Genomic DNA, 20,000 nt, shown 5'->3' with positions numbered 1-20,000 from the left:
GGGAGGGGGGAGGGAGAGAGAGAGAGAGAGTGAGAGGGGGGGAGGGAGAGGGAGAGGGAGAGAGAGAGAGGGAGAGAGAGAAAGAGAAAGAGGGAGAGAGAGAGAGAGAGAGAGAGAGAGAGAGAGGGAGAGAGAGTGAGAGAGAGGGAGAGAGAGTGAGAGAGACAGAGAGAGAGACAGAGAGAGAGAGAGAGAGAGAGAGAGAGAGAGAGAGAGAGAGAGAGAGAGAGAGAGAGAGAGAAAGTGAGTGAGTGAGTGAGTGAGAGAGAGAAAGAGTGAGAGAGACAGAGAGAGAAAGAGAGACAGACAGAGAGAGAGAGAGAGATGTAAAAATAAACAAAGCAGTGAAACAGGTCGACACAGTGACAGCTCGGGCTACATATTGATGCAACAAGAGAAGGATGTAATTAATGGCTTTTAACAGTCATGTCTAACCACATCCCTCCCACACACATACACACACACACACACACACACACACACACACACACACACTATACATACTGTTATTCACACTGTTGCACAATTTTCAAATACTTAATTGAATACTAACTTCAATACTTAATATCTACAAAAAAAGATTGATTTTCTTTATATTTAAAAGAAAAACATTTTTTAAGAGAAATATTATTAACAGATTTTTAATGCACTAAACAAACCTGCAGTGTTCGTTTCCAATCGTTCGCACTTATTAAAACAATTATTTTAAGAATAACATTTTTCATTTAAAACATTTTGTTTTGTTAGTCGTTTTTTTTATTAAACGAACATAAAAGCTAAATTGTAACTTAAAAGAACGGATTGATTAAATGTCACTCCTAAATGACTCGTTTTAATTATTTCTCTGATCGAATTAATTAAAGTATTATTTAGAATTTAATCATCAAAAACATTTTACAGATTAAATACAAAATCACATCGGCCAGTTTTAATAATTTAGGAAGAACAGAATTATGTCTGATTTGCAGTAACGTGTTTCAATGATATAAGAAAATAACCTGTCACGATATCGGCAATTTCGTGACATCGTATATCACGGTATCGACATTGTGTCGTATTTCTCATCTCATTGGCGGTTTCAGTACTTTTGAGTATTGTTAGGTTGCCAGGTTGCAGAGTGATCATATCACTAACACTGTAAGTGATAAAAACTGACAAGCGTGTACATGTATACGTATTATTAACATAATCGTTTTTAGTTTTTTTTTAGCTTACAGTCAGGATTTGGAAACAACTGGTATTTTTTTTGTTTGTTTGTTTGTTTTTAATAGGCGAGAGATGAAAACACTGACAATCTGGCAACCCTGGGCGTGTGCACGTGTCCTCGGGCTTGTAAACTAGCTGTATCTTGCAGGGTTGCCATATTGATCTCATAAAATCCTCAAGTGTTCACCCCAACCATGAAACTCATGGATTAACCTGGGATTAAATGTGAAATGTTTACTAAAGGTGTAACTGAGGTGCACTATTGTCTCCAGAGAGGTTCAAGAGGTCCTGGTTAAATAGAGAGGTTTGCATACAGATTCTCATAAGGTTCTCACGAGACACCACAACAAACAACTGCACAAGAACCATTTCACCAACAGCTGGAACCAAATTCCTTCAGTGTGTCAATAAACCTGATTCTGATTCTGATTCGATATGAAGCTTGATGTATGAAGTTAACATTAAGTCTGAACAGTCCTAAGTAACTGACTGATCACGGCTCTGGTGCTTTACGTTACATTCACGCTATTCAGCAGATGCCCTTAAACCAGAGCGACCTACATTTTATACAACTGAGGGCTAAGGGCCTTGCTCAGGGGCCCAGCATTGGCAGCTTGGTGGACCTGGGAATCAAACTCACAACCTTCCGATTGGTCGTCCAGCACCTTAACCACTAACCCACCACAAATGCATAATCTGTTATAGAAACCAATGAAACCGTTGAGTGTAAACACATTTGTTTCCCTGAATAGCGAGGTCTGCTACAACACGCTACAACGGCAGAGAAAATGAGAAGACAGGTAAACGAGTAGAGCACAAGATGTGAAAAATAACAACACAGTGAAGCGTACGTGTTTTTTTCGCTACGTCTTCACGGACACGCTCAGTATTGTGGGTACAGATTAAAGTCAGTCGAACATATCGTTCGGTAGGTAAAAAGAAACGCAACTGCATGTGCAGAATAACAAAACCAGTCCCACGGTATTCCTGGTTTAGCCCACGCCCACTTCTGACCCATACGACCTTCTAAGGAAGTTGGCGTGTACGAGTTGTGGGGTCGTCCCTGTGGAACGGGGACACGTCGTGTTTAGGACATCATGTTTCCAACATGACATCATCTCAAGACCCAAACTGGGCAGAATTACAATATTTCTGACAGGACTTGAGTGCAGCATTAAATTTGAATAGAAATGCTAACATTTAGCTTACTAGCACAACTTTTCTGTAGCTAAGTTTATATCTCAGAGTTTACTTTAATTCAGTAATTAATTTGAGGTAAATTACAACCTGTATAGACGCACCATTGGTTAAAATAAAAAACTAACAGATGGAAACAAGGATTATCTTTTTACAATCTGGCAACATAGCGGACGAAGAGAAAGCGCGCGACGAATCCCGCGCTAAACGCGCCGAACTGTGTAGAAGCCCCGCCCACAGCCGCGCTCTGCGGCGCGCGCCACTAACAGGGTGAAAAGAAACAACAGGAAAATGAACAGAAATGAGACACAGTTTATAAACACATTCTGACTCCAGTGTTTTATAGTAAAACAGTTTAATCTTCTAGTCACCAGGTTCTTTTTATTATTGTTTTACAGCGTCATTAAAAGACCCGTCTGTCTCTCTTTATGTCTCTGTATGTCTCTCTCTCTGTCTGTCTCTCTGTCTGTATCTCTCTCTGTCTGTATCTCTCTCTGTCTGCATGTCTGTCTTGTCTCTCTCCCTGTCTGTCTGTCTCTCTGTCTGTCTGTCTCTCTCTTTCTCTATCTGTCTCTCTGTCTGTCTCTTTCTCTATCTGTCTGTCTCTCTCCCTGTCTGTCTGTCTCTTTCTCTATCTGTCTGTCTCTCTCCCTGTCTGTCTCTTTCTCTATCTGTCTGTCTCTCTCCCTGTCTGTCTCTTTCTCTATCTGTCTGTATCTCTCACTGTCTGTCTGTCTCTCTCTCTCTCTCTCTCTCTCTGACTGTCTCTGTCTGTCTGTCTCTCTCTTTCTCTATCTGTCTGTCTATTTCTCTATCTGTCTGTCTCTCTCCCTGTCTGTCTGTCTCTTTCTCTATCTGTCTGTATCTCTCACTGTCTGTCTCTCTCTCTCTCTCTCTCTGTCTCACTGTCTGTCTGTCTGTCTCTCTTTCTCTATCTGTCTGTCTCTCTTTCTCTATCTGTCTGTCTCTCTCCCTGTCTGTCTGTCTCTTTCTCTATCTGTCTGTCTCTCTCCCTGTCTGTCTCTTTCTCTATCTGTCTGTATCTCTCACTGTCTGTCTCTCTCTCTCTGTCTCACTGTCTGTCTGTCTGTCTCTCTCTTTCTCTATCTGTCTGTCTCTCTTTCTCTATCTGTCTGTCTCTCTTTCTCTATCTGTCTGTCTCTCTCACTGTCTCTGTCTGTCTCTCTCACTGTCTCTGTCTGTCTGTCTCTCTCCCTGTCTGTCTGTCTCTCTCTCCCTGTCTGTCTGTCTCTCTGTCTGTCTCTCTGTCTGTCTGTCTGTCTCTCTCACTGTCTCTCTGTCTCTCTCTCTCTTTATCTGTCTTTCTCTAACTGTCTCTTTCTCTATCTGTCTGTCTCTCTCACTCTGTCTGTCTCTCTCACTATCTGTCTGTATCTCTCTTTCTCTATCTCTAACTGTCTGTCTCTCTCACTGTCTCTGTCTGTCTCTCTCTTTCTCCATCTGTTTGTCTCTCTCTCACTGTCTCTCTCTTTCTCTATCTGTCTCTTTCTCTATCTGTCTGTCTCTTTCTCTATCTGTCTGTCTCTCTCACTATCTGTCTGTATCTCTCACTGTCTCTGTCTCTCTGTCTCTCTCTATCTCTAACTGTCTGTCTCTCTCACTGTCTCTGTCTGTCTCTCTCTTTCTCTATCTGTCTCTCTGTGTGTCTGTCTCTCTCTCACCCCCCCCCACCCCATCTCCCCCCCACTACTCTCGTTGCTCCTGCTGCTCGCATTTGCGTTAAAACGAGCGACCTTTCCAGTTTACACACTCACACGCACGAGCGCGCACGGGCCCCATTGCATCAGTAAGCTCTTCGACCCACCAAAAGCTCAACCGACTTTTTTTAACAGAAAATATTTTAAATTCAAACTAAAACGTTTCCATTTAAAAAAAATCAGTTGACGGAACAAAAAAAAAAAAACGGCTTCAGTTGGTGGAAACTAACGACGTTATTCAGCGCCGCTCCCCGTCTGCGGCAGTGTGTGTGTGTGAGTGTGTGTGTGAGTGTGTCTGTAAGAGAGAGTGTGTGTGTGTGTGTGTGTATGTGCGTGTCGTGCACTTGCTTTTTCATTTATAACACAAAACAAACTTTATCTTTCGCTGTGATGTTTACTTTAAACCGGAACTCAACTCTAGTAAAATAAATAAACAATAAAATCTAAATAAACCCCACAGGAGAGACTCTGTCTGTGTGTGTGTGTGTGTGTGTGTGTGTGTGTGTGTGTGTGTGTGTGTGTGTGTGTATACACTCACTTCCATGTCCTCCATCGGACCCTGCGCGCTGTCGCTGTTGTTCAGGTCTGATGGTGAAACTCGCTTGTTGTTACTCGAGCAAGAGGAGGAGGAAGAGGAGGAGGAGGAGGAAGACTTCTTACCGGCCGCCTGCTCGCTCCTCCGCCTGCCGCGCTGCACTTTGGCCGCGTTGCGGTACGATACCGAGCCCTTGTAGTTGACTTTGAGCACCGCGTGCTGCTGGATGAGTGTCTCCAGCTGTAAGCGCGTGTGTTCGGCTTCAGCTCCGTGTCTCCTGCGCACCATCCGGCAGATCCGCTCCAGGTCCGGACGCGCTTTCCTCGACCTCAGAGAGTCGATAGTGTCCAGGATCCACTCGCGGTACCGCGGCTCCGACATCATTCACCCGGGAACTAAAAGTTTATTCGGTTTGTTTTTGTTCGGTTCTTTTCACTAAACTGCGTCTCTACGACCGGATTAAATAACCGTGCAGAAAGCACGCGCGCGCACAGACCGACAGATTGCGTGCGTGTCGGAGAAGAACGGAAACATTAGCTACGGCTCCTGTACGCGTGCGTTGGCTCGCATCGTGCGCTTAAGGTGGAACGGAAGAGACGGCGCGTGCGCACCACAGACACCCCGTTTAAGGTGGAAATGCGAACACGCGACGCTCGCGCACACGCACCGCCTATTCTTTAGGCTCCTTAAGTGTCCCGGTGTGTTTGTGCAGCCATCAGATAAAGGCTTAGAGCTTTTATTACTATTGTTGTTATTATTATTGTTGTTATTTAATAATAATAACAATAAGTTATTGTTATTGTTATTATATACAGCGATCTGAAAAAATGCTAGAAACACGTTGTGATTGTACAGAAGGTGAAGGTTGGAGTGAACACACCTGAGCAAAGAGTCGACTCTGTGTGTGTGTGTGTGAGAGAGAGATGTGTGTGTGCGAGAGATGTGTGTGTGTGTGTGAGGTGTATGTATATGTGTGTGTGTATGTGTGAGGTGTGTGTATGTGTGAGGTGTGTGTGTGTGTGAGATGTGTGTGGTTGAGGTGAGATGTGTGTGTGTGAGAGATGTGTGTGTGTGTGAGAGTGTGTGTGAGAGATGTGTGTGAGTGAGTGTGTCTCTCAAAAATGTTAGAAACACGTTATTATTGTACAGAAGGTGGAGGTGAAGGTTGGAGTGAACACACCTGAGCAAAGAGTCGACTCTGACTCAACCCCACCGAACGCACAACTGATCAGATGGTCATGGGTTCAAATCCCAGGGTCACAAGCTTCCACTCCTGGGGCCCCTGAGCAAGGCCCTCAAATGCTCAGCTGTATAAAATACACTCTGGATTAAAGAGTCTGCAGAATGTAAATAACAGCCTAGGAGGAATAAACCAACAAGCACACACGTGTGTGCGCGCGCGCGCGTGTGTGTGTGTCAGATGTCTGGAACTATAACGTAAACACGCGACTATGAAATGTAATAAAAATCGAATCGTATTAAAGTGACGTCTAAACGAGGCTACAGTTAAAAGTTGAGTTGTTTACGGAGACACGTGACACAAACACAACCAACTCATTAACCTTTATAACCAACACGTGATCTTTAACTTCCTCCAAAACGTGTTTTCTAATAGATTTCTAGAGTCGGGTTTTTTGAACGTAACCGCTGACGGAATTTACAACACAGCACCGACCGACCGACCGACACGTTACACGTCACGCACGTGACACGTACGCTTACACACACACACACACACACACACACACACACACTGAGGTCAGCATTAAACAAACACGACCAACGTTTCTGTCATTTTAACAATTAAAACTTTATTGGAATGATACATGTTGCAAAATATTATTCTGTGTATTTTTTTTATTATTATTATTATTATTTTTTGCCTTTTTATTTTTTTAAACATACTCCATGTGTCTTACAGGGCTTTTTTTATTTTTTTTTTTTCTTTCCATCAAGTTCTCCAGAAGGTAAAAGAATTAAGACTGTTAAAGGCAGAAGAATATAAAGTATTGTTTCCTGGGGAAAAAAAAAGAAAAGAAAAAAAGAAAAAAAAAAAAAAAAGAAGGTACAATTAGACCACACCATCACCATACCTGCGTCGGGAGGAATAGAGTTTCTCGTTATTGAAAATACACTTAGAAAATATGACAAAAATAAAAAAAAATTAAATCAATAATGGTGGTAGTGTTTTTTCTTTCTTTTCCTTTCCTTTCTCTGATTTTAAAAAAGGAACTAGAAGAGCGTAGGGCTGTGGACGTGTACAAAGGCAAACTGACGAGTGGACGAGAAGGTGATCGATGATATAATGAAGATGACGTGAAGGAGAAGGAGGAGGAGGAGGAGGAGGAGGAGATAGAGACGGAGCGGCACGTGACTCTGAACATGTTTTCCTTTTTTTTTTTTTTGGAGAGAGAGAGAATCGAAGAGGACACGGTGAGGGTGATTATATAGAAAGGGATCGCTAATTATATTCGCTCTCGTTAGTGTTACGTCTGAGCTTTTCTTCATCATGGGTGTACAAACCGTGCAGAGAAGAAGCACACGGAGATCTCGGACCTGCTCTAGAACTCTGAGCTTCGAGATCGACTTTACAAGCAACGTCGACTCGTTTGTCGTGCGGAAATTTGGACGCGTTCTTCTCAAACGCTGTCCCCGCGGATACAGCGGAGTAGGAACAACGCGCGCGATAACGAGCGTCCGGTCCTACTTCCAGCATGTGAGTAAGACAAAGCAGAACGGCGGAGAGGTTTCTTACTGGAGGACAAACACTTTGTATCCTTTAACAAAAATAAACAATCAAACAAATAAACAAAAATTAAAAAAAGGAAGGAAGAAGAAAACGCTCAGGTGGAAAAAAAAAAGGCTCTGGTGGTTAAATAGTGTCCTGAATGTGAATGAACAAAGAGACGATGGGACATTTTTAAAGAAGCGCTTCTACACCTACGTGACGTCCCAGAACTACTTCATCAAAAACGTAACTCAGATCTCCGGCTGCTGGATTCGGTTCGCACGCAGAATTGAGAAAATGCTACGTGGCGTTTCCTTAAACATCCTTCTGTAGCCTTTTTGTTTAGGTTCTGTTTGTTATAATAAACAATTTGTTCGGCATATATATATATACGACCGTCCTCACGGCGATCGCAGGCGTCCGATGAAAAACGATCGATCGTCGCCGAGACGCGTTCAGAACCGCTTTACGTCCTACAGAACGACGGGTTTCTCTTTCCGCGTTAAAGACGAAGAGCTCCGGCTGAAGGCCCGTCCTACACGTCGGACGTTTTTATAAGCAAGAATTAAAAAAAAAATTAAATAAATAAAAACTAGGAAGATAGGAACAGGAAGCTTTATATCTTTTATCCATCACTGAGTGTTTCGCACTGTGTGTAAAAACATTTATTACTTCGTTATGTTCTGAACCTGAAGCGTTAAACCTTTAACGTGATGACCTACGGCGTGTTATATAACAGTGTGATACAGAGGTCACAGTCAGGGAGCTCGCGAGTACCGCCGCCATCTGTGGGTGGGGAGCAAGAGAGTAAATAAACAGGCTGCGCTGTGCTCTGCATGGGAGGGGCGTACTCTCTCTGCCTGTCAATCACAGCGACACTAGCCAATCACAAGCGTCCGTCCGCTCGAGCGAGTACGTGGACGAGGCCGATCAGCTTCCTCTATGAAAGAATGCCGAGAGTTAAGAGTTAAGTTATATTAGACATACAAATAATTTCAGACAACACAGTGATATCTGCAATGTCGCCTAGCAACGGACCTCGCCGGGTTTTTTTTTTTCCTGGCTCGGACAAAACCACTAAACCGAAGTGCCGCCGCTTTTATACAGCAAACGACGAAGCGATGAAGTTTCAGCAGAAAGAATCGAAGTTTGTCAGCTTGAGAGCTTTAAGAGTTACAAACGACTCCTTTTAAAGCCTTCGTTAAATTCTAAACACGTGACAACATATCAGTTATCCAGATCGTCACGACGCTTTCGCACGCAGTTCGTACGGATTGAACCCTGCTGCATTTTCACCCCTTGTTTCAGGGAAAAAGAAAGATGTAAAGACAGGAAGGAGATCCGCCACGTTCTTAGCACAACGATGAGGACTTTGTGATTTCTGCTCCGGGGGAAAAAATATTAGCTCCCCGTCCGACTGTTTGGCGTCTCGGTATTGCTTAGACAGATTTGGGACGATGTGCAAAAGAAAAAAAAAAAAAGAGGCAGCAACTGAAACAGGACAACAGAGCAGAGAAGGAGAGAGAGTGAGGAAAAAAAAGCGTTAAAAGAAAAATAAAAGATGAGCTGCAATGCTGGACACACTTCGATTCAGAACCAGAGATGAAGGCGTGTGTGTGTGTGTGTGCGTGTGTGTGTGTGTGTCACAAAGAGACGACTGCACTTTGACCTAGATGACTCTTGCTACGACTCTGAAAGTAAACGAAAATGGATAAATATAATAATTAGAACTCTAACAAGAAAAATAAACGATAAACGATCTGGAAAGGCAACACTGCGGGATTTCTTGGGACGTATTTAATAGCACCCCCTCCCCCACCCCGTGTTTGTGAGTGTATACAATTGGGGGGTGGGGTGGTGGTGGGGGAGATGGGGCCTCTACATTAATGTTGTTCGTTTTGTTTACTGGAAACAAACTCCAGTCCATCATCTCTATCTCTCTCTCTCTCTCTCTCTCTCTCCTCTCGCTCTCTCTCCCTGTCCCTGCCCTCCACTGTCCGTATCGCTCCGTCGCTCTCTCTCTCCACCTCTGGCTGGCTCTAGAACTCTGCAAACTCCTTTGCGCATTTTTCTGTAAAAGACACCCGGATTTCCTCTTCCTCGTAGTCGTCAAAGTTGCTGGTGTCGCCTGGACCTTTGCACTTTGGGATGAAGGGGGCTTCGACCTGACACGCGCACACACACACACACACACACACACACACACACACACACAGTGAGAGGAATTATGTTGTGATTCTTGTATATACAAAAATAATAAGTAAGGCTAAAAAAAAATAGCTCAGATCATTTTTATTTACTTTTTAAACGGGGCAGATTTGTGATGTTGCCACCCCCCAGTGTAGAATATGTGATGAAGTGCCCTATAGATTTGCCCAGTGTGATGGTAAACATGATGAAATGCAGACCAAGATGGGAGAAGGAGAAGACATGATGCAGTGATCCTGACTCACCTTCCTCTGATAGATGGCGATCCAGTCGGTGGTGGCGAACCACTTGTGGCCCTTGATGTCGTTGACGCCGTTCTTGAGGTTGCCGAAGCGCTTGGTCAGGTCCACCTGGAGAAGGTTCCTCAGCAGGTCCTTCAGGTCTGAGCTGAAGTGGGAGGGGAAGCGCACCTGAAGAGAGAAGGAAAGCAGGAGAACCATCAGGTGAGGAACGTAGTCGCAGTTTGCTCACAGGAAAGAGCAGTAAGTGTTGTGTGATTAAAATTAGTCACTGCAACAACTATGTTAAAGATGATGGCATTTAAACCCAAACCCACACACACCCACCCACACACACCCACACACACCCACACAAAGTGGATACATTCTAGTAAATATAGTAAATCTGTGTGCGAATGTTTTTCCAATCAACCTTGTCAGATTTAAAGTTTTAGTAACGCTGCGATTGTTTATCTTGTGTGCATGGAAACTCCCAAGTGTGTTCATGGCACAGCAGGTGTACCTTTAGCCACACCCACAAAACCCATAAAAGGTAAAGCTCACAGAGAGCTGAAAGATAAACAGTAACATTTTCCAGTAATGCAGTTTACACTGCAGAGCCTCAGCTGGCCATAGACTTCTTTTCATAAGGTGCCATTATTATTGTTATAAATATATATAAAGAAATTATTATTTATTGCGTATAAATAAATAACTCGTCGCTAATTACACGATTTGACAGGAGCAAAGAAAGCAATTTTTTCAATGTATAAACATCGTGTGCACATTCTCATGTTATTCAGTAATTCAGTTATTCACTAATGCACAAGTCCCACAAGTCCCCCAGTGTAACGCCCACAAGTCCCCCAGTGTAACGCCCACAAGTCCCCCAGTGTAACGCCCACAAGTCCCCCAGTGTAACGCCCACAAGTCCCCCAGTGTGACGCCCACAAGTCCCCCAGTGTAACGCCCACAAGTCCCCCAGTGTAACGCCCACAAGTCCCCCAGTGTAACGCCCACAAGTCCCCCAGTGTAACGCCCACAAGTCCCCCAGTGTAACGCCCACAAGTCCCCCAGTGTAACGCCCACAAGTCCCCAAGTGTAACGCCCACAAGTCCCCCAGTGTAACGCCCACAAGTCCCCCAGTGTAACGCCCACAAGTCCCCCAGTGTAACGCCCACAAGTCCCCCAGTGTGACGCCCACAAGTCCCCCAGTGTGACGCCCACAAGTCCCCCAGTGTGACGCCCACAAGTCCCCCAGTGTGACGCCCACAAGTCCCCCAGTGTGACGCCCACAAGTCCCCCAGTGTGACGCCCACAAGTCCCCCAGTGTGACGCCCACAAGTCCCCCAGTGTGACGCCCACAAGTCCCCCAGTGTGACGCCCACAAGTCCCCCAGTGTGACGCCCACAAGTCCCCCAGTGTGACGCCCACAAGTCCCCCAGTGTGACGCCCACAAGTCCCCCAGTGTGACGCCCACAAGTCCCCCAGTGTAACGCCCACAAGTCCCCCAGTGTAACGCCCACAAGTCCCCCAGTGTAACGCCCATAAGTCCCCCAGTGTAACGCCCACAAGTCCCCAGTGTAACGCCCACAAGTCCCCAGTGTAACGCCCACAAGTCCCCCAGTGTAACGCCCACAAGTCCCCAGTGTAACGCCCACAAGTCCCCCAGTGTAACGCCCACAAGTCCCCCAGTGTAACGCCCATAAGTCCCCAGTGTAACGCCCACAAGTCCCCAGTGTAACGCCCATAAGTCCCCAGTGTAACGCCCACAAGTCCCCCAGTGTAACGCCCACAAGTCCCCCAGTGTAACGCCCATAAGTCCCCCAGTGTAACGCCCATAAGTCCCCCAGTGTAACGCCCATAAGTCCCCCAGTGTAACGCCCATAAGTCCCCCAGTGTAACGCCCATAAGTCCCCCAGTGTAACGCCCATAAGTCCCCCAGTGTAACGCCCATAAGTCCCCCAGTGTAACGCCCATAAGTCCCCCAGTGTAACGCCCATAAGTCCCCCAGTGTAACGCCCATAAGTCCCCAGTGTAACGCCCATAAGTCCCCCAGTGTAACGCCCATAAGTCCCCCAGTGTAACGCCCACAAGTCCCCAGTGTAACGCCCATAAGTCCCCCAGTGTAACGCCCACAAGTCCCCCAGTGTAACGCCCACAAGTCCCCAGTGTAACGCCCATAAGTCCCCCAGTGTAACGCCCATAAGTCCCCCAGTGTAACGCCCATAAGTCCCCCAGTGTAACGCCCATAAGTCCCCCAGTGTAACGCCCATAAGTCCCCCAGTGTAACGCCCATAAGTCCCCCAGTGTAACGCCCACAAGTCCCTAGTGATGTGCAGACGATCGATTCCTAAATCTCTGTAGGACTTTATTTACTAATCCTCCGGAGATTGAGACAGCTGACATCAAGCTCGGACGCTTTCCTCCTCTCACCTTGCCTGAGACGATCTTCTCATAGATCTGAATAGGCTGGTCAGCGAAGAACGGGGGATATCCAGCAGCCATCTCGTAAATCAGCACACCCAGAGCCCACCAGTCCACTGCTTTATTGTAGCCCTGAGAGAGAGAGAGAGAGAGAGAGAGAGAGAGAGAGAGAGAGAGAGAGAGAGAGAGAGAGAGAGAGAAGAGAAGAGAGGGAAAGACAGAGAGAGAGGGAAAGAGAGAGAGAGAGAGAGAGAGAGAGAGAGAGAGAGAGAGAGAGAGAGAAAGAGAGAGGGAGAGAACGAGAGACACAGAGAGAGAGAGAGAGAGAGAGAGAGAGAGGGAGAGAGAGAGAGAGAGAGAGAGAGAGGGAGAGGCTTTCAGACTTTGCCTCACACAGTACGTTTGTGACTCAGTTGTGACTCAGGTGTGACTCAGTTGTGACTCAGTTGTGACTCAGTTGTGACTCAGGTGTGACTCAGGTGTGACTCAGGTGTGACTCAGGTGTGACTCAGGTGTGACTCAGGTGTGACTCAGGTGTGCACGTACTTTACTGAGGATGATTTCAGGAGCCAGGTACTCAGGAGTGCCGCACAGCGTCCAGGTCCGACCCTTTACACGCTTGGCAAAGCCAAAATCTGTAACCTGTAGGAAAGAGGTAGAGGATTAGTACACAAACAGTACACAAGAGTGTTTACAGGTGAAACGTGGGATTTATTAACCACACACTCTTTAAGAACGTTTATATTCTACATTTATGAACCTTCACTGATCCACAGTGTTATTCATACTGACATAGTAAACGAACAGAATCCAAAACAAAGGCACAAATTAGGAAAAGTAAGACTAACTCTTCAATCAGGACAAAAATAATGGCACCCCAATGAAAGGAGGCTGCTTTAGTTAGTGTGCGTCTACAGTAGCTGAGGCGCCGCAGTGGCTAAGCTTCATTACTGCAAAACACTGTGTGAACCAAATCTGACCAATCAGAAGGTGCGTTTTATTCCTTAATTGGTTTCTACATATGTAGGACATCATAAAGACTTCTCAAACTCATCTCAGTCTAGTTTTCGCTTGTCATTTAGCATGTTCGTGAAGCTGTGACAACACGAGACTCACTTACCGAGTCTCACATGAGAAACTGTGCTCCTTTTCCCTATTATTTCAATATGACTCAACACGACCATGACTCATGACACACGCATCACTGACCAGAGGTTCCGCACAGTTCCGGATGTCACATGTTCGCGCTACGTAAACAAATCTTTATGTTGCATCACAACATGGCCGAATTCTAGATTCTGATTGGTCAGAAGTGTTTATTGTCGTTCAACGGCACAGCGCACAGAGTAGTTCTGACCGTTACACGGAGGACGTGTTAACGTTAAGCCGCCATCGTTTCTATAGCAACAGCTTAGTCACATGGACTCGTACGGCGCTCCGTATGATCTGAGGTTACAGAAGAAAAAAATATTGTGTTGATGTGGCAACACAATATGTGAGACGTTCTATTTTTGGTGCACAATAAATCAGTACATGAGCAAGTCTGAAATGATTGACAGTTGTAGTCTATTTTTTTTTTTTTTTTAAATATCGGACCCTTTTTTAAGCCCCGCCCCCACCCGCTCGTCGAGATCGCTCGCATTTATTTTGTGCTCGACTTAGCTGTCGTTAAACGAGCTCATACGCTCTGCTAACATCTGTGAGCAATATAGAAAGTGAGAGAATAGTGTGTGTGTGTGTGTGTGTGTGTGTGTGCGTTTACCTGAATATAGCCCTGCTGATCGATGAGCAGGTTCTCAGGCTTAAGATCTCGGTAAATGAGGTCGAGTGAGTGAAGGTATTCGAAGGTTAAAACTATCTGGGCAGCGTAGAAGCGAGCATGAGGCTCACTGCGACGAAAACAAACAAACAAACAAACAAAAAGGTTTTAAACATCATGACATTATTAAATGTAATCTTAGAAACTTGTTTTGTACGATCGTGGACCGTCCGTGAATGTAAACATGCGGTCAGATTCAGAAGAACGGCTTTACAAAGGCGACAAAAAAAAAAAAAAGAAGGAAGGAAAGAAGGAAAAGAAGAATAATGACTTTGTGGTTAATAAACTTTACATCACACTGAAATCATGAGACGACTGAAGCGATTTCTTTTCTTTTTTCCAGGAAAAAAATGTTTAAGAAGCTTCTAGACCAGAGGTATTCAACTAAAATTTAAAGAGGTCCAGTAAGAGAACATTTCTTGAAGCGAAGGTCCAGAAGATCATAATGTCTCACTAGTTAGTGTGATATATATTTATGTAGCCTAGTAGTTGTATCAACATCTACAAGCAATCAGGACCTGACTGTCAAATCAAATAAATTCAGCACAATTTAAATACTTTGACAATATTTATTGTCACGTAACATAAAACTGAACATATGTATGATTGTAGACATGTATAACGTTCTCTCATTAAATAAATAAAAGTAGGGCTACATTTCAAAATAAGAGAAAATATATAAAATGTGAACATTGTGTATGTTTAAATAAAGTGCTTAACTTTCGCTTTTATATCTCAGTGAGAGAACTGAGCTCTAGCTTGGTTTGGGTTAGGGTTAAACCTGGGCTTGGGTTAGGGTTAAACCTGGGCTTGGGTTAGGGTTAAACCTGGGCTTGGGTTAGGGTTAAACCTGGGCTTGGGTTAGGGTTAAACTTGGGCTTGGGTTAGGGTTAAACCTGGGTTTGGGTTAGGGTTAAACCTGGGCTTGGGTTAGGGTTAAACCTGGGCTTGGGTTAGGGTTAAACCTGGGCTTGGGTTAGGGTTAAACTTGGGCTTGGGTTAGGGTTAAACTTGGGCTTGGGTTAGGGTTAAACCTGGGTTTGGGTTAGGGTTAAACCTGGGTTTGGGTTAGGGTTAAACCTGGGTTTGGGTTAGGGTTAAACCTGGGTTTGAATGGAGTCAGGGCCGCTCTCATACACATGTGGAGGTGCTCATTAGTGAGTCTGGAACCATATTTACAGGTAGTTTGGATTATGTTCATTGTAGAGAAAGCTCTAATCTCTAATCTTCAGATTAGAGTGGATGTGTTTTGTCTCATAATGGTGTTTCACATTGTCACGTTTAATAAGTGCCACGGTTTCTGTACATATGACACACACTGGTTTAGTGTGAAGTGTGAACATAAATCAGTCTCCGTCTCACTCGTCTGTTTCTCTCCCTTTCTCCGTCTCACTCGTCTGTTTCTCTCCCTTTCTCCGTCTCACTCGTCTGTTTCTCTCCCTTTCTCCGTCTCACTCGTCTGTTTCTCTCCCTTTCTCCGTCTCACTCGTCTGTTTCTCTCCCTTTCTCCCTCTCACTCGTCTGTTTCTCTCCCTTTCTCCCTCTCACTCGTCTGTTTCTCTCCCTTTCTCCCTCTCACTCGTCTGTTTCTCTCCCTTTCTCCGTCTCACTCGTCTGTTTCTCTCCCTTTCTCCGTCTCACTCGTCTGTTTCTCTCCGTCTCACTCGTCTGTTTCTCACCCTTTCTCCGTCTCACTCGTCTGTTTCTCTCCGTCTCACTCGTCTGTTTCTCACCCTTTCTCCGTCTCACTCGTCTGTTTCTCTCCCTTTCTCCGTCTCACTCGTCTGTTTCTCTCCCTTTCTCCGTCTCACTCGTCTGTTTCTCTCCCTTTCTCCGTCTCACTCTTCTGTTTCTCTCCCTTTCTCCGTCTCACTCGTCTGTTTCTCTCCCTTTCTCCGTCTCACTCGTCTGTTTCTCTCCCTTTCTCCGTCTCACTCGTCTGTTTCTCTCCCTTTCTCCGTCTCACTCGTCTGTTTCTCTCCCTTTCTCCGTCTCACTCGTCTGTTTCTCACCCTTTCTCCGTCTCACTTGTCTGTTTCTCTCCGTCTCACTCGTCTGTTTCTCTCCCTTTCTCCCTCTCACTCGTCTGTTTCTCTCCCTTTCTCCGTCTCACTCGTCTGTTTCTCTCCCTTTCTCCGTCTCACTCGTCTGTTTCTCTCCCTTTCTCCGTCTCACTCGTCTGTTTCTCTCCCTTTCTCCGTCTCACTCGTCTGTTTCTCACCCTTTCTCCGTCTCACTCGTCTGTTTCTCTCCGTCTCACTCGTCTGTTTCTCACCCTTTCTCCGTCTCACTCGTCTGTTTCTCTCCCTTTCTCCCTCTCACTCGTCTGTTTCTCTCCCTTTCTCCGTCTCACTCGTCTGTTTCTCTCCCTTTCTCCATCTCACTCGTCTGTTTCTCTCCCTTTCTCCGTCTCACTCGTCTGTTTCTCTCCCTTTCTCCCTCTCACTCGTCTGTTTCTCTCCCTTTCTCCGTGTCACTCGTCTGTTTCTCTCCCTTTCTCCGTCTCACTCGTCTGTTTCTCTCCCTTTCTCCGTCTCACTCGTCTGTTTCTCTCCCTTTCTCCGTCTCACTCGTCTGTTTCTCTCCCTTTCTCCCTCTCACTCGTCTGTTTCTCTCCGTCTCACTCGTCTGTTTCTCTCCCTTTCTCCGTCTCACTCGTCTGTTTCTCTCCCTTTCTCCGTCTCACTCGTCTGTTTCTCTCCCTTTCTCCCTCTCACTCGTCTGTTTCTCTCCCTTTCTCCCTCTCACTCGTCTGTTTCTCTCCCTTTCTCCCTCTCACTCGTCTGTTTCTCTCCCTTTCTCCGTCTCACTCGTCTGTTTCTCTCCCTTTCTCCGTCTCACTCGTCTGTTTCTCTCCCTTTCTCCCTCTCACTCGTCTGTTTCTCTCCCTTTCTCCGTCTCACTCGTCTGTTTCTCTCCCTTTCTCCGTCTCACTCGTATGTTTCTCTCCCTTTCTCTGTCTCACTCGTCTGTTTCTCTCCCTTTCTCAGTCTCACTCGTCTGTTTCTCTCCCTTTGTTTTCTACATGTATCGCTATCTTTCTTTCCTGTGTAACTTTACTCTAATTCTCTCTCATCTGTCTCGCACTGTTGAGTCAGTGTTTACTTCAGTAATGCACAGACTTGATTGGCTGAGTCGTATCACGTGGGATGGTTTAACTCGCATGTAATTGGTCTGTGCGTTTCCACTACCACTACCGTAAAGATTGCAAAAGCTGCGCCGGTTAAAATAGAAGCATCACGTCAAGTTTTAAATCATAAACTTTTGTTATGGCCGTAGGTCCGGGTCCGGATTGGGCAGCTTCTGGGTCCGGACCCGGACCGCGGTCCGCCTGTTAGTGACCTTATGTTCTAGAATTTCTTCCGAAGAAACTCCAAGCTGAGCGTGTTCTCGTATACGGACAAACGCAGGCCGCTTTAATAGGAACACCTGCATGTGACACACACAGAGAGTGTCTCACTCGTCTCACTCGTCTGTTTCTCTCCCTTTCTCCGTCTCACTCGTCTGTTTCTCTCCCTTTCTCCGTCTCACTCGTCTGTTTCTCTCCCTTTCTCCCTCTCACTCGTCTGTTTCTCTCCGTCTCACTCGTCTGTTTCTCTCCCTTTCTCCGTCTCACTCGTCTGTTTCTCTCCCTTTCTCCGTCTCACTCGTCTGTTTCTCTCCCTTTCTCCCTCTCACTCGTCTGTTTCTCTCCCTTTCTCCCTCTCACTCGTCTGTTTCTCTCCCTTTCTCCCTCTCACTCGTCTGTTTCTCTCCCTTTCTCCGTCTCACTCGTCTGTTTCTCTCCCTTTCTCCGTCTCACTCGTCTGTTTCTCTCCCTTTCTCCCTCTCACTCGTCTGTTTCTCTCCCTTTCTCCGTCTCACTCGTCTGTTTCTCTCCCTTTCTCCGTCTCACTCGTATGTTTCTCTCCCTTTCTCTGTCTCACTCGTCTGTTTCTCTCCCTTTCTCAGTCTCACTCGTCTGTTTCTCTCCCTTTGTTTTCTACATGTATCGCTATCTTTCTTTCCTGTGTAACTTTACTCTAATTCTCTCTCATCTGTCTCGCACTGTTGAGTCAGTGTTTACTTCAGTAATGCACAGACTTGATTGGCTGAGTCGTATCACGTGGGATGGTTTAACTCGCATGTAATTGGTCTGTGCGTTTCCACTACCACTACCGTAAAGATTGCAAAAGCTGCGCCGGTTAAAATAGAAGCATCACGTCAAGTTTTAAATCATAAACTTTTGTTATGGCCGTAGGTCCGGGTCCGGATTGGGCAGCTTCTGGGTCCGGACCCGGACCGCGGTCCGCCTGTTAGTGACCTTATGTTCTAGAATTTCTTCCGAAGAAACTCCAAGCTGAGCGTGTTCTCGTATACGGACAAACGCAGGCCGCTTTAATAGGAACACCTGCATGTATCTAGTGATTCGATCATGAAGCGCACATCCATCCGGTTCCTCTTCTGTCATCCGAGAACAAGAAGCAGAAGACTGGAAAAGGACCAGCTGGGGTTTTTTCTTCTTCTTTTGACTTCCCGTTCGCTTTTCACCGGATCGCCGTGTCACATAATACGCAAACGAAGCGAGGTGAGGTCAAAGTGTTTTAACCTTCATGAATCAGACAATAGCTTCATGTCTGAAAATAAGAGCTGGACATTTGGAGATGGAGAAGAAGTTTATGGTCATTTTTTTTTAAAAATAAAAACAACCAAAAGACTACATTACAATGTCTTATTTGTATTCTTTAATTATGGTTTAAGTTTAAAAAAAGAATCAAATTGTTAAAAAGTTCTAATTTCGAATTTTTTTCTACTTTACCTGCGATCTCTCAGAACGGGGACCTAATTAACCGTGACATTTTCCTTCTAAAAAAAAAATAAATAAAAAAAAAGGTCTCTGTGGCATTTCGAGGACGTTCGAAACAAACTTTTTCCTGTCTCTGCCATGAGGATACAACTGGGACGTGACTCGATCTTCTGATAGCGGGGCGGCGGAACAACACGTTGGTCTGAATCAGTCAAAAATGATTCGGTGAGCTCAGAATCGTGCTGTAACTAATAATAACTGACCCTCAGATACCTTTTAGTTTTTTTCTTAAAATAATTCATCCCCCTGCACTTATAACCTGTCATAACGCATACGTAAGCCTTGACATAAAACGTATTATGTGTATGTGAGAACGATCGTGTTTATAACACGATTATAAATAAGCTCAATATTCTTGAGTCAGTTCTGATTAAAGCACAGCGCAGGAGCCTCACCTGAACCTGCCGATTCTCCTCAGATGACTGAACATCTCTCCTCCTGGAACGTACTCCATCACCATATACAGGTTTGTGTTGTCCTGAGGAGCAGAGAGACACGAGTAACCACAGAGGCACAGAACATGGGCGTTAACGACGTGGTGTCACAGATACACACAGAATTCAACAATTAACCCTTTCCTCTTTAATGGTCTCACACACACACAGTCAATTTAAAGAAACTATATATATATATATATATATATATATATATATATATATATATATATATATATATATATATATATATATATATATATCATTTAAAGGTGGGGTCTCCATTGTTTGAGAAATGCTTCAGAAAACTGAGTCGGGACGACAAACAAAACAAAAACGTGTAGCCAATGAGCAGAAAGGGGCGTGTCTTGTCAATATGGGCGGAGAGAGTGTTCAGTGCGCATGTGTGACATTAGCAGAAAGGGGGTTTAACATTGACATGGAGGATAAAAACAAAGAAAGAAAGTGAAGAAAGACTTACGATAAGGTAAGAAGTAGGACGTGTTAATATAGGATCAGCTTTCCAGCGCTGGAGAGAACTGAAGGAGCAGGAAGTTGGTCACATATTCACAGATTGGAGTTTCCTGAGTCAATAACTCCTGAGCTAAACACTGTTACTACACAAATAACACCTCTTTTCTATCGTAGTAATGTAGAGACGCAG

General features: G+C 45.1%; 2 protein-coding genes across 3 annotated transcripts in view; both read right to left on the bottom strand.

Annotated features, from left to right (window-relative positions):
• Positions 1-5,244, bottom strand: part of samd1a (sterile alpha motif domain containing 1a) — a 13,874-nt gene extending 8,630 nt beyond the window's left edge. The window contains exon 1 of the mRNA XM_060857172.1: positions 4,660-5,244. Coding sequence (XP_060713155.1) covers positions 4,660-5,040 — 381 coding nt within the window. The 5' untranslated portion in view covers positions 5,041-5,244. The remainder of the gene's footprint in view (positions 1-4,659) is intronic.
• Positions 5,245-9,166: 3,922 nt separating this feature from the next.
• The window catches only part of prkacaa (protein kinase, cAMP-dependent, catalytic, alpha, genome duplicate a), a 28,348-nt gene continuing 17,514 nt past the window's right edge, over positions 9,167-20,000 (bottom strand). For both annotated transcript variants that reach the window (XM_060857231.1, XM_060857230.1), the window contains exons 5-10: positions 19,298-19,380; positions 14,000-14,126; positions 12,784-12,879; positions 12,247-12,369; positions 9,838-10,002; positions 9,167-9,549 (exon numbers count right to left, since the gene is read on the bottom strand). In XM_060857231.1, coding sequence (XP_060713214.1) covers positions 9,424-9,549; positions 9,838-10,002; positions 12,247-12,369; positions 12,784-12,879; positions 14,000-14,126; positions 19,298-19,380 — 720 coding nt within the window. In that variant the 3' untranslated portion in view covers positions 9,167-9,423. The remainder of the gene's footprint in view (positions 9,550-9,837; positions 10,003-12,246; positions 12,370-12,783; positions 12,880-13,999; positions 14,127-19,297; positions 19,381-20,000) is intronic.

The sequence above is a fragment of the Tachysurus vachellii genome, chromosome 21 (assembly GCF_030014155.1).
Source record: "Tachysurus vachellii isolate PV-2020 chromosome 21, HZAU_Pvac_v1, whole genome shotgun sequence".
NCBI lineage: Eukaryota > Metazoa > Chordata > Actinopteri > Siluriformes > Bagridae > Tachysurus > Tachysurus vachellii.
This window is presented reverse-complemented; position numbering and strand designations above follow the sequence as displayed.